The sequence below is a fragment of the Salvelinus sp. IW2-2015 genome, linkage group LG7 (assembly GCF_002910315.2).
Source record: "Salvelinus sp. IW2-2015 linkage group LG7, ASM291031v2, whole genome shotgun sequence".
In the NCBI taxonomy this organism is placed as follows: Eukaryota; Metazoa; Chordata; class Actinopteri; order Salmoniformes; family Salmonidae; genus Salvelinus; species Salvelinus sp. IW2-2015.
In genome coordinates, this window is record NC_036847.1 from 3,627,414 (window position 1) to 3,641,408 (window position 13,995).

The following is a 13,995-nucleotide window of genomic DNA, read 5'->3' on the forward strand; positions in this document are numbered from 1 at the left end:
GTTCAACRTTCCCAAGTTCTCTCACGTCACCCCGCTCCTCCGCTCTCTCCACTGGCTTCCAGTTGAAGCTCGCATCCGCTACAAGACCATGGTGCTTGCCTACYGAGCTGTGAGGGGAACGGCACRTCKGTACCTRCAGGCTCTGATCAGGCCCTACACCCAAACAAGGGCACTGCGTTCATCCACCTCTGGCCTGCTCGCCTCCCTACCWCTGAGGAAGTACAGTTCCCGCTCAGCCCAGTCAAAACTGTTCGCTGCTCTGGCCCCCCAATGGTGGAACAAACTCCCTCACGACGCCAGGACAGCGGAGTCAATCACCACCTTCCGGAGACACCTGAAACCCCACCTCTTTAAGGAATACCTAGGATAGGATAAAGTAATCCTTCTCACCCCCCCCCCCCTTAAAAGATTTAGATGCACTATTGTAAAGTGGCTGTTCCACTGGATGTCATAAGGTGAATGCACCAATTTGTAAGTCGCTCTGGATAAGAGCGTCTGCTAAATGACTTAAATGTAAATGTAAATGTAACAGTATAGCTTCCGTCCCTCTCCTCGCTCCTACCTGGGCTCGAACCAGGGACACATCGACAACAGCCACCCTCGAAGCAGCGTTACCCATGCAGAGCAAGGGGAACAACTACTCCAAGTCTCAGAGCGAGTGACGTCACCGATTGAAACGCTATTAGCGCGCACCCCGCTAACTAGCTAGCCATTTCACATCGGTTACACCAGCCTAATCTCGGGAGTTGATAGGCTTGAAGTCATGAACAGCGCAATGCTTGAAGCACAGCGACGAGCTGCTGGCAAAACGCACGAAAGTGCTGTTTGAATTAATGCTTACGAGCCTGCTGCTGCCTACCATCGCTCAGTCAGACTGCTCTATCAAATCATAGACCTAATTATAACATAATTATAACATAATAKCACACAGAAATACGAGCCAGAGGTCATTAATATGGTCGAATCCGGAAACTATCATCTCGAAAACAAAACGTTTATTCTTTCAGTGAAATACGGAACCGTATTTAAGTCTAAATATTCCTGTTACATTGCACTACCTTCAATGTTATGTCATAATTACGTTAAATTCTGGCAAATTAGTCCGCAACAAGCCAGGCGGTCCAAACTGTTGTATGTACCCTGACTCTTCGTGCAATGAACGCAAGAGAAGTGACTCAATTTCACCTGGTTAATATTGCCTGCTAACCTGGATTTCTTTTAACTAAATATGCAGGTTTAAAATATATACTTCTGTGTATTGATTTTAAGAAAGGCATTGATGTTTATGGTTAGGTACACGTTGGAGCAACGACAGTCCTGTTTCGCGAATGCGCACCGCATCGATTATATGCAACGCAGGACACGCTAGATAAACTAGTAATATCATCAACCATGTGTAGTTAACTAGTGATTATGTTAAGATTGATTGAATGATTGTTTTTTCTAAGATAAGTTTAATGCTAGCTAGAAACTTACCTAGGCTTCTTACTGCATTCGCGTAACAGGCAGGCTCCTCGTGGAGTGCAATGTAAGGCAGGTGGTTAGAGCGTTGGACTAGTTAACCGTAAGGTTGCCAGATTGAATCCCGYAGCTGACAAGGTAAAAATCTATCGCTCTGCCCCTGAACAAGGCAGTTAACCCACCGTTCCTAGGCCGTCATTGAAAATAAGAATGTGTTCTTAACTGACTTGCATAGTTAAATAAAGGTGTTAAAAAAATAAAWWAAAAAACAGTCAAATCGGTGTCCAAAAATACCGATATCCGATTGTTATGAAAACTTGAAATGGCCCCAATTAATCGGCCATTCCGATTAATTGGTCGACCTCTAATACATACACATGGATTTAGTACTGTAGATATGTGGTAGTGGTGGCGTAGGGGCCTGAGGGCACACAGTGTGTTGTGAAATCTGTGAATGTATTGTATAAACTTCCTTAATTTTGCTGGACCCCAGGAAGAGTAGCTACTGCTTTGGTAGCAGCTAATCGGGATCCATAATAAATACACATACATTCAAAACAAAAAGAGCCGGAGAAACAAACAATTTGCAGTTTGCATTCAGCCTTCAGGAGTCTCTTCCTGGAGTTGAGGTTGGGTGGAAAATAGATCTGTTAATCCCTGGTATGTTTTAAAGCCCAGGGGCACTAGTGGAGCTGATGATGAGAGCGAGATAGTAACTGGTTGTGCCAGACAGGTACTTTTACTCTCTCTTACAAGGAGACACAAGAAGGAAGGTTCGGGGTAATTTAGCAGGGAGGAATTTGTACCTCTCGCCAAATGACTCTTTGCGTAAGAGACGTCAAAGTAAACTTGATAAGTAGCATTTGGATTAATCCATTGATTCCCACACTATCAAGACACTAAGAAGGTGGTCAGGTTTATTCAGTCCCTATATGTTCACTGTAGACCTACACTGTTATCTGTCCATGCAGGAAGTTGTAAATTAAACATTGATGTTAAATATTACATTGTAAATGGATACCTTAACCTACAAGTGCTCCTGGAAAGTAGTGCCAATGGAGATTCTAACAAGAGTGTGGTCTTGTCATCTATCCATCTTAGTGTTATGTAAGTATGTAGACTTATTATCCTTAGCTGCCAACCATAGCACTGAGTCGACATGAAATCCAATCTGTCAGTCAACCATAGCAAAAAAGAAATGTTGTCGAAAATAAAATGTACAATTTAAGTCAAATCCATACCTCTTCACTTCTAGACACAGCTCAGCTGCCTGGAGCATAGAGCACCTTGTCGTAAATTCTGGCATCTTCTCACCCCCCCAGGACACAAAGCAGATTATTGGGTTGTGTTCTGAGAAATACTTGCGTTGCAAAGGGTTGGGTCGTGAGGAGAGGGATAGGCTGGGATAATATTTCTTTGAATTGTGTTTATAATGTGCACTGCGCCAACCCTCTGCCATATGCAATTCTGATTAAACCTGGACACTCAACCTACTACACTTTATTGACCTAAACCTCGAATACAATATAAAAGTCCAACAACAGTATATGTATTGTCTGCAGGCCTATAAAATCCTTTCTGATTTAGACATAACCCTAGAAATCTGGGTAGTGTCTAGGATGAGTCATCTCGTCCTGTAGGACGAGCATTAATAAAATATGAGAACCTGAGACCGGCAGAGAGGGTCTTACTCTGACCTCACAAACTACGCCCCTCACTAAAACCCTGGGGACCTGAGATGTGTCACATAGCAGCAACAGGTTATTAGTGGCACACCTATACACGCACACACTAACGCATGCATGCATGCACACACAAACACACATGTACACGCGTARATACTAAACACCTACACTCACACGCACACTCTCTCACACATACACAATCTCTCTTTCTCACGCACACACACATACTTGGTGAGGACACATATCTGGGACAAAGGGAAAAAAACGACTGTGTCAGATGTTCAGTGAGCCTGGAGGGATAGTGGGCCGTCCCTCACATGCTGCCTGTACCAACTGTCTCAAGTACCTCTACCACATTTGAGTTCTTGACACTTACGCAAAGGATATCAAGAGGAACGGTCCGAAATGGCGAAGGTGTCCTTTCTTCTGCTGATGGTGAGTACAAAACCAGCTTCTGCACAATTAGCTTTGACACAATAGGTACATTTGCATAAACGTAAACACACATACATTTGACCTTCTAGTAATTTAGCAGACGCTCTTATCTAGAGAATGTGAGTGCATACTTTTTAAAAATACTTTTTCATACTATATGTTGTACTGAAATATAGATCACGGAAGTGTCATGTGGGTGCAGTATATCATGTCATAATATTAGTATGACACTTTGCAATTCTTTGAGTTTTTTCTCTCTGAACGCTGAACGGTTATGAGTCTATCTAGCCTACCTTATAAACAATAGCACAAAATGGCTGCCAGTGGTTTTAATGATGTTCAGTCAGAGACGGTAGAGAAAGCTAAACAAGCCACTCCCTTTTTCTGATTGGAGCTGAGCCACTCTGGTCTTCTTAAGTATAGCCCCCGACCCGCAGAGGCATCTCACTGGCTARATTTTTTATTAAAGTCAAATAATGTATTAAAAGGTGTCTCCCGGGTGGCGCAGCGGTATAAGGCACTGCATCACAGTGCTTGAGGAGTCACTACAGACCCGGGTTCGATCCCAAATGGTGCCGTGACCAGGAGTCCCACAATTGGCTCAGCGTTGTTAGGGTAGGGTAGGGTTTGGCTGGGGGGGCTTTACTTGGCTAATTGTGCTCGTGGCGGGCCGGGTGCCTGCAGGCTGACTTCGGTCGTCAGTTGAACAATGTTTCCTCTGACACATTGGTGCTTCTGGGTTAAGCGGGCAGGTGTTAAGAAGTGCAGTTTGGCAGTTCATGTTTCGGAGGATGCGTGACTTGACCTTCGCTTCTCCCGAGCCTGTTGGGGAGTTGCAGTGATGAGATTGGATATCATGAAATTTGGGAGAAAAAAGCTGTAAAAATAAACTGGCTCATTTATTCAATAATTATTAGTGTTCCTTATAATTATTGGATCATTCATCGGGTATCTTGGTCTTCAAGCTTTTTTTCTTTTGTGGTCTCTAACAAATTTATTTTTATGTATTATACATGTCAATTGGTTGCAGTAAATATGATCCCAACCCAATTGTTATAAACCTCACCTTGCGTTCAACCATAACAGCTTTGGACTTAAATAAATGAATGATATGATATGATATAAAAAAAATTGTACCCCATCTGAACTCAAAATATAAGCTTGTTTTACTCCAATGTTAGCAAACAAAGTAGATGTAAACAACCAAAACATGGTTAAAACTCTCATTTTTATATCATGGAGTCCTTGCATCTGTAGCTCTGTCTATGAATTTGAGAGTGGTTACATTTCTCCAGTCCCATCCCTCAGCTTTTTACCGAAARGGGCGGGAGAACGCTTTGTTATTTTTTCTACTGCTGATTGCTGCTTTAAATCCTCATAACACACACCCCATTTAATCTAAAGCCTGACTCTGAATAAACATACTTTAAGTTGTTTATTCATTTTCAATTTGACCATCCCTTTACCAAGTTTACCAACCCAAGGTGACTATCCCTTAGTTGGTCTTCAAGCTTTTATATTTTTTTATTTGTTGTCTATAAAAAAATGTATATGAAATGTTTGGTGTCCATGACACATATGTATGGAATGCAACTTTGCATGGCATATTTTCTGTGCTGTAAACAAAGTGAAGGTGTCTCGTGCCTTATTGCTCTCTGTTTGCTGTGGTACACTGTCTGGAATCTAAATGGGTTCTTCAGCTGTCCCCTTCGAAGAACCCTTTAAAGAACCCTTTTTGGTTCCAGGTAGATCTCACAGAGGTTTCTACATGGAACCTAAAAGTGTATTGACCGCTAGTCAAAGAAAAAAGGTTCCAATCGCTACTCCACCATTAATTTTTCCCAAATTAGCATTTCTTTTTTGGGGGGTAATTACAGGCGAATATATTGATAAACGTCACCTTGTCCTAGAGCTATTTACACGGTTATCAAAACGTCACGCCAGGGTAAGCCTACACGAAAACACAGCCCTTATTTGAAGTGTTTCTTCAAATAAAAACTCATATGGGAAAAATGAATGGTGGAAAAATGATTGGAACCATTTTCCTGTTTGACTGCTAGGTTTTATGGGTATTATGAATCATACAGTGGTACTCTATGGGGACAGCCAAAGAACCCTTTTTTCCAAGAGTGTAAAAGATAAAATGTATGTAGTATCATTACCATTTCATGGCTTGAAATTTGGGCATTGTTGTCTGATTGTTTCAATATCACAGGTTTATGATCAAATMAAATTCTATTGATTATATGTGCCGAATACAACAGGTGTAGACTTTACAGTGAAATAGTTACTTATGAAACCATTCCCACATTGCAAAGTAAAAAATTCAGACTAATTAAAAAACTATTGGTGGCTAAATACGGAGAAATGACAGACCACGTAAAAAACAGTTGGTTACTAAATCTGACTCGAAGGACCATGTAAAAACGGTTGGCTGGAATGCCCTCACCCGTCTGAGCGGTCGGCTGTGAATAACCTCAACCATTATATACTTATAACTGATTGGTTTGGTTCTGCCCACTATAGTGCTGTCCGGTTAGAACATGATGTTGAGGCCCATACTGAACACTTTGTCAACACCACATGCTCAAACACACACACGCAGACACAGCTGTTTCTATTTGAGGATGTTTATATGATTGCGGTAATCCGAATGACTTGGAATCTTATTGTTGTGGTTCTATAAGACAAAGATATGCACACATGTAAACAGTACCAGTTAAGGGTCATAACTATATAATATACATACACACTACCGTTCAAAAGTTTGGGGTCACTTAGAAATGTCCTTGTTTTTGAAAGAAAATCACATATTTTTGTACATTAAAATAACATCAAAATGATCAGAAATACAGTGTAGACATTGTTAATATTGTAAATGACTATTGTAAGTGGAAATGGCTGATTCTTTAGGGAATATCTACATAGGCGTACAGAGGCCCATTATCAGCAACCATCACTCCTGTGTTCCAATGACACGTTGTGTTAGCTAATCCAAGTTAATAATTTTAAAAGGCTAATTGATCATTAGAAAACCCTTTTTCAATTATGTTAGCACAGCTGAAAACGGTTGTTCTGATTAAAGAAGCAATAAAACTTGCCTTCTTTAGACTAGTTGAGTATCTGGAGCATCTATCAAGTATCCAAGACCCAAGTGCAGACCATGTTGAAGTAACTACGTTTTTTGCAGCAAACAGAGGCAAAGGTACAGGGCGGCAGGCAGGCTCAGGGCCAGGTCAGGCAAAAGTCGGAATTCCAGATAGGGGCAGAGGTACCGGACAGCAGTCAGGGTCAGGGGCAGGCAGAGTGCTCAGGTGGGCGGGTTCAGGATCAGGACGGATAAGGGTAAAAWTCCAGGGGGTCGAGAAAAAGAGAGGCTGGGAAAAGACAGGAGCTGACAGGACAAAACACTGGTAAGCTTGACAAACAAGATGATCAGGCAACAGACAAACAGAAAACACAGGTATAAGTACACAGGGGATAATCGGGAAGCTGGGCGTCACCTGGAGGGGGTGGACACAAGCACAAATACCGGTGAAACAGATCTAGGGGCGCCACCTGGCATCCTACCTGGGCGCATACCTGGTTGACCGGGGTTCCAGTAGAAGTCGGCGATGAGCACCTCTCCTCCGGGCCATAACCCTCCCAGTCAACCAGGTACTGAAAAACCCTGCCCTGTGGTCGAACCGTCAGGACACGTCTCACCGTGTATGCCGGATGGCCATCGATGACACGGGGAGGAGGGGTGGGCCTGGAAATGGAAGACAAAGGACTGTGAGACACGGGCTTAATACGGGATACATGAAAGGTGTGGTATATACGAAGGGTACGGGGCAACAGAAGATGAACAGCAGAGGGACTAATAATTCTAGAGATGGGAAATGGGCCAATAAACCGGGGGGAGAGGTTGCGGGTTTCCACCAGGAGGGGCAGATCCCGGGTGGATAGCCATACCTTCTGCCCATAACGATACCGGGGAGCCTTGATGATACCGGCGATCCGCTTGTCGTCAATACCTGTAGGTGGTCTTGAGGAAGACCGACCAGGCTCGCCTCCAGGTATGACAACAGCGGCGGACAAACATCTGGGCAGAAGGTATGCCGACCTCTTCCTGCTCAGGGAAGAGCGGGGGCTGATACCCCAGGGAACACTTGAACAGTGATAGGCCCGTGGCAGAGCAGGAAAGGGTGTTGCGGGCGTATTCCACCCAGACCAGCTGCTGACTCCAGGTGGTGGGTTGGGTTGGCGGAGACCAGGCAGCGCAGGGTGGTTTCCAGGTCCTGGTTGGCTCACTCCGGCTGGCTGTTGAACTGCTGGTGGAACCCGTAGGATAGGCTTGCCGACGACCCAATGAGGGTGCATAACTCCTTCCAGAACTGGTACGAGAACTGAGGACCCCGGTCGGAGACCATGTCCAGGGGCAGTCCATGGATCCGGAAGATGTGCTGCACCATGACCTGGGCCATCTCCTTGGCAGAGGGTAGTTTGGGAAGAGGAATGAAGTGGGCGGCTTTGGAGAACTGATCCACCATGGTCAGGATGGAGATGTTGCCATCAGACGGGTGTAGACCCGTGACAAAGTTCAGGGAGATGTGGGAACAGGGACGGTGGGGGACAAGCAGAGGTTGGAGGAGACCAGCCGGAGCTTGCCAAGTAGTCTTGTTCTGTGCACAAACTGTGCAAGCGGCGACGAATGCGGACACGTCCTGGATCATGGTAGGCCAGGGTCCGGGTCCGACGGGCGCCCGGGTGGCAGACCAGCCTGGAGGAGTCWGGAACCAACATCCGMTTTTTTACTGGGAACGTTGCSCCTCACGGACCTGCTTCCCTATTCCCCAGCTGAGTGTCGTCGCCAGGCATGAGGTGGGAAGGATGGTCTCGTGTTCCAAGGTAGTAGTCCTGGGGCTGTAGCGGCGGAACAGGGCATCCGGCTTGACATTCTTGGATCCCGAGCGGTACGAGAGGGAAAAGTTTAACAGTGTGAACAGCAGGGCTCATCTGGCTTGCCTGGAGTTGAGGCTCTTGGCTTGATGAGCAGGAACTGGATAGACTGGTTCCCTGACACCCGTAGGTGGATGGGAGTGGTGTTGTGGGTGACTCGGCCTTCAGAGCGCCCGTCCAACGCTCTAACGCCGATGGGAGTGGAGAGGGTCTGAGTGGGGTTGTTCAGCTCGGACGCCAGGGTAGCGTCCAAAAAAGTATTGTCGGCCCTAGAGTCAATGAGAACCTGGAGAGATTTGGAATGGTCTCCCCACAGCAGAATGCCATGAAAAGGGGTGTGAGCAGGGGAAGCAGGAACATTCTCCAAATCCTTGCTCTTACCGTTGAGCCTGGCTTCTTTAAAGACAAGAGGACACAAAATGGACAAGAGTCCCGCAATACAGACAACTCTTCGTGTCAATTCCGTAGTACCGTTCTGCTGGCGATAGCCCAGCTCTGCCTAGTGGCATAGGCTTAGGAAGCAGTGACTCGGCCGTCTTCGGCAGCCCTCGTGGAGGGTCGGGAAGCGGCAAAGAGACCGTCAGGCGCTTCCGGGTTGGCAAGGTGGGATCCCTGGGCGTGCAAGCAAAATCACATTTCCTCTCCCTCCGTCGTTCCCGTAATCGCCTCCGGGCAGCTTCTCTCCCGGAGAACAGGGCGCGAAAAGCCTTCTTCACCTCTGCCGCGAATCCCTCCAGACTAATGCATATGGCCGGCTGCTGTTCCCAAACAGCAGTAGCCCAGGTGAGAGCCGTGCCGGACATCAGCGTGATGAGGTAGGCTATCTTGGAGCGGTCCAAGGGGTTGGAAGCTCGAATACGAGGGCACACTGAGCTAGGAATGCCTGACAGGTGCTCAGCTCTCCATGGAATCGTTCCGGAGGAGGTAAGCGGGGCTCCAGAGAAGGTGGAGGGACCGATGAGCCGGCGCTGCTAGCAGCTGAATTGCTGAGAAGCTGTGGGGTTACCACCATGGTAGGCGGCCTCCCCGACAACCTGTGGAATTGCTCAAGAAAACTGTCCAACGCTCGGTCATGGCGTTCAGCTAACATTTGTTCCCCCTCCGCAAGGCCACAAATCAATTCCTCATGCATACCTATGGTGGCTCCCTGGGAGGAGATGGCGTTGTGCAGCGGGCCCGGGTCTGCTGGGTCAGTCATGGCCAGTTCATATTATCAAGTATCCAGGTAAGTCCCAGGACAACAACCTCTCCCTTAATGTCATCAAGACAAAGGATCTGATCGTGGACTACAGGAAAAGGCGAGCCGAACAGGCCCCCATTAACATCGACGGGGCTGTCACCAACAAACTATCATAGTCCAAACATACCAAGACAGTTGTGAAGAGGGCACGACAAAACCTTTTTCCCCTCGGGAGACTGAAAAGATTTGGCATGGGTCCCCAGATCCTCAAAAGGTTCTACAGCTGCACCACCGAGAGCATCCTGACCGGTTGCATCACCGCCTGGTATGGCAACTGCTAAGGCGCTACATCTGACCATAAGGCCCCCCCTCCCCCTTGTACACTGCTGCTACTCGCTGTTCGTTTGTTACCTATGCATTGTCCCTTCGCCCCCACCTACATGTACAGATTACCTCAACTAGCCTGTACCCCTGCACACTGACTCGGTACCGGTGCCCCCTGTTTATAGACTCGTTTTTGTTATTCTTATTGTGTTAGGGGGATAATGGGGAAGATGGGCGACACCTGGAGGGGGGTGGAGACAAGCACTGGCCTTCTAGGCAGAGTTGCAAAGAAAAAGCCATATCTCTGACTGGCCAATAAAAAGAAAAGATTCAGATGGGCAAAATAACACAGCCACTGGACAGAGGAACTCTGCCTAGAAGGCCAGCATCCCGGAGTCGCCTCTTCACTGTTGACGTTGAGACTGGTGTTTTGCGGGTACTATTTAATGGAGCTGCCAGTTGAGGACTTGTAAAGTGTCTGTTTCTCAAACAGACACTCTAATGTACTTGTCCTCTTGCTCAGTTGTGCACCCGGGCCTCCCACTCCTCTTTCTATTCTGGTTAGAGCCAGTTTGCACATTTCTGTGAAGGGAGTAGTACACAGCGTTGTACGAGATCTTTAGTTTCTTGGCAATTTCTCGAATGGAATAGCCTTCATTTCTCAGGACAAGAATAGACTGACGAGTTTCAGAAGGAAGTTCTTTGTTTCTGGCCATTTTGAGCCTGTAATTGAACCCACAAATGCTGATGTTCCAGATACTCAACTAGTCTAAACAAGGCCAGATGTATTGCTTCTTTTAATCAGGACAACAGTTTTCAGCTGTGCTAACATAATTGKAAAAGGGTTTTCTGATGATCAAATAGCCTTTTAAAATGATAAACTTGGATTAGCTAACACAACGTGCCATCGGAACACAGGAGTAATGGTTGCTGATAATGATCCTCTGTATGCATATGTAGATATTCCATAAAAAAATATGCTGTTTCCAGCTTCAATAGTCATTTACAACATTAACCATGTCTACACCGTATTTCTGATCAGTTTGATGTTATTTATGTATTTATATAAATGTTGCTTTTCTTTCGAAAACAAGGACATTTCTAAGTGACCTCAAACTTTTGAACAGTAGTGTATGTGGATGTATAAATGGCAAATGGCATTATATGTAAAACATGTCTTTAAAGGCTTATAAACATTAGCATCAATATAAACATACAATTAAACATTCAGTCCTTGGAGGGAGAGAGAAACGAATTACTTAGATTGACAAAGGGTCTAGATTTATGGCACCCTCTTCTCCAGCCTTGTGTGAGAATCAGCCAGGCTGAGGCCATATCAGATCTGGCCTGGCGCCACAGGGTTGTAAATGAATCTGTGCATGCTGAAGAGCTGTCTGGGAAGACTCTAGAAACTCGCCCATGGCAGCGCAATAAAACACCTTAATAAGGCCACTATGGAAAACGCTGTGTTAGCGTTCGCATGCAAAAGACTATGTAAAAATAAAACCACTTCTGCAAAAGTACTTGTGCAACCAATGCAATAATAACACTTATGGCAATACGGAATAATACTACATACGATAAACAGTAGAATACAGTAGGACAAGTGACATGAAGTGAATGACCTATTATTACACAGCATGTAAAATCCCCAATAAAACCCCCCTGCAACTTACATTTCGATGCACGACCCTAAATTCAGACATTTTTGTTAATGTCGACAATACTAAGTCCTCCGAAACATGCTTCTTCTCGCTTCGGACTACGATAACACTCTGACCTGAGTGGGCCGGTGCAGTGGGCGGGTGCAGTGTCCAGATGAGCATTTCCAAGTGTTCTGATTGGTTGGGAATGGCAGGGCTATGATTGGTGAGGGATATGTGGGTTAAATAAAGGTGAAATAAAATCACATTTAAAAAAAAGTAGGCTGAGCAGCCAAACTAATGTGACTTAAGAGAAACTGAAGGGACCTTGAGGGGAAGTTAGGTAGAGGAGAGGAGCAGGGTGGCCTTTTTTACAATAATAGTTACAGTGTTCAGTTAATCATGCAATGTGTTTGCATTGCAACTTTCTGGCATGTGAGACTAATACAGACAATACACAGAATGGCAATGGCAACACGGCTCCATACAATCATCCCCTGCTGCATATAATCTACTTCCCACCATCATCATTACTCATCATGCACGCACACACACACACACACGCACGCCATTATACAGCACATCCAAACTCTCCCACTATCATGATGGCTTCCACAGGTCTGTCACCTGCAATGATTCATACCTTCATCTTTATGTCTTTTTTACTACACACACACCTGTGAATACATTCTCTCTAATTGCATGTTTGCACTCTTATGTCATCAGGTCTCCATGGCGGTTGCATTAGCACTGGCACATGACCCTGGCAACTATACACTGAATAAGCGGGAAAAGAGGGTATGTCATGAGTATTTACTAAAAATGAAAAGACATTTGAGTTTAAAAACACAGGTACAGTGACCCTCTTCCCCTCACCTTCTCTGATCTCCTAAAGGAGCTGCTGCTGCGTTCCAAAAGAAGGTGGGTCCTATCCACAATTGAGCTAGTGGAGGAGGACCCTGGACCTTACCCTAAATTCGCCACACAGGTAAAAACATCATACGGCAACAAACAAGACACATCTGTCTACACATGCTACCTCAGTAAATGTAGAAAACCACCACATAAATAGTATATAATCGTTCAAGAGAAGAACAGTTCCAACAGAACTCTGTAGTAAGCTGTACTGTGAACCCTCTACCGCTCTCGGGCTTCTCCTAAACCAGACCCAGTGTACATAGCCCTGAAAACTGGTCATCTTTCCAGATGTTCAACGATAGAACGGCTGTTTTCAAAAGACATCAGTTCCGTTTATCTGGAACTGGAGTGAACGAGGAACCGGTGGGCGTGTTCTCCATCGACGACAATGACGGAGTGGTGTACGTACACAAGCCGATCGACAGGGAGACGTACCCCTTGTTTCATGTAAGCATCAACAGATAAAGACCGACGGATGGACGGACAGACAATCTAAACGGAATATCTAACCACAACAGAAATACATTCTTTCCCACAGATTGTGTTTGACATCATTGACACGGAGACTGGTACGCCYGTGGACAAGACTCTCGCGTTCGACGTGGCAATTACGGACATCAATGACAACGCCCCTTACTTTGAGCACCCTGTCATGAAAGCKAGTGTAAAAGAGAACATGCCAGAGGGTCAGTACACACAAAGGGCTGTAAATCATGTGCCTGTATATAAAGTATACTTAGCTAGACTGTTCGCCCGAGAACCAGGCAGTTGTCGCGTTCGGCTGAGAAATGAAGTGGCAAGTGGTTGCTCTTTCTTGATCATAGAGAACATGTAAAGGGGAACTCATTTCCCCTCTTCTCCTCCTCCTATTCCTGTTTTCCTTCTCACCCCCCCCCCTCTCCTCCTTCCCTCTTCCCCTGTATCAGGGTATCTGCCAGTGCCTCTGACAGCCAGGGACATGGATCAGGTGAACACACAGAACTCTAACATCAGTATAAGGGTGTTGTCTCAGGAGCCAGCCGAGCCCAAGATCAAGCTGAAGCAGGTGGAGGGCACCAAGATGAGCCAGCTCACCTTCACCGGCTGCTTTGACTATGACGTAAGGTTCCACTATGACACACACACACACACACACAATTGTGCAAACACACACAATTGACGCACAAACTCTCTCACGCACACACAATCAATAACTGTATGTAAAATGGTGGATCAATATTTCACTTCTTTTGTTGTTCACGTAGAAAGTAAAGATGTATAAAGTGGTTGTTGAAGCTAAGGATCATGGGATACCAGCCCTGTCCTCAACTGCGGTGGTCAACCTCCACATAACGGACTCCAACACTCACCAGCCAGTGTTCAAAGATAAGACCGTAAGTTCCAAGTTGATCGATTGATTGACTGGTTG

General features: G+C 45.7%; 1 protein-coding gene across 1 annotated transcript in view; it reads left to right on the plus strand.

The window, feature by feature from the left end:
- Window positions 1–3,211: 3,211 nt before the first annotated feature.
- LOC111966216 (cadherin-like protein 26) overlaps window positions 3,212–13,995 on the plus strand; it is a 40,878-nt gene continuing 30,094 nt past the window's right edge. The window contains exons 1-7 of the mRNA XM_023990682.2: window positions 3,212–3,581; window positions 12,396–12,467; window positions 12,565–12,657; window positions 12,876–13,034; window positions 13,126–13,273; window positions 13,514–13,686; window positions 13,832–13,960. Coding sequence (XP_023846450.1) covers window positions 3,552–3,581; window positions 12,396–12,467; window positions 12,565–12,657; window positions 12,876–13,034; window positions 13,126–13,273; window positions 13,514–13,686; window positions 13,832–13,960 — 804 coding nt within the window. The 5' untranslated portion in view covers window positions 3,212–3,551. The remainder of the gene's footprint in view (window positions 3,582–12,395; window positions 12,468–12,564; window positions 12,658–12,875; window positions 13,035–13,125; window positions 13,274–13,513; window positions 13,687–13,831; window positions 13,961–13,995) is intronic.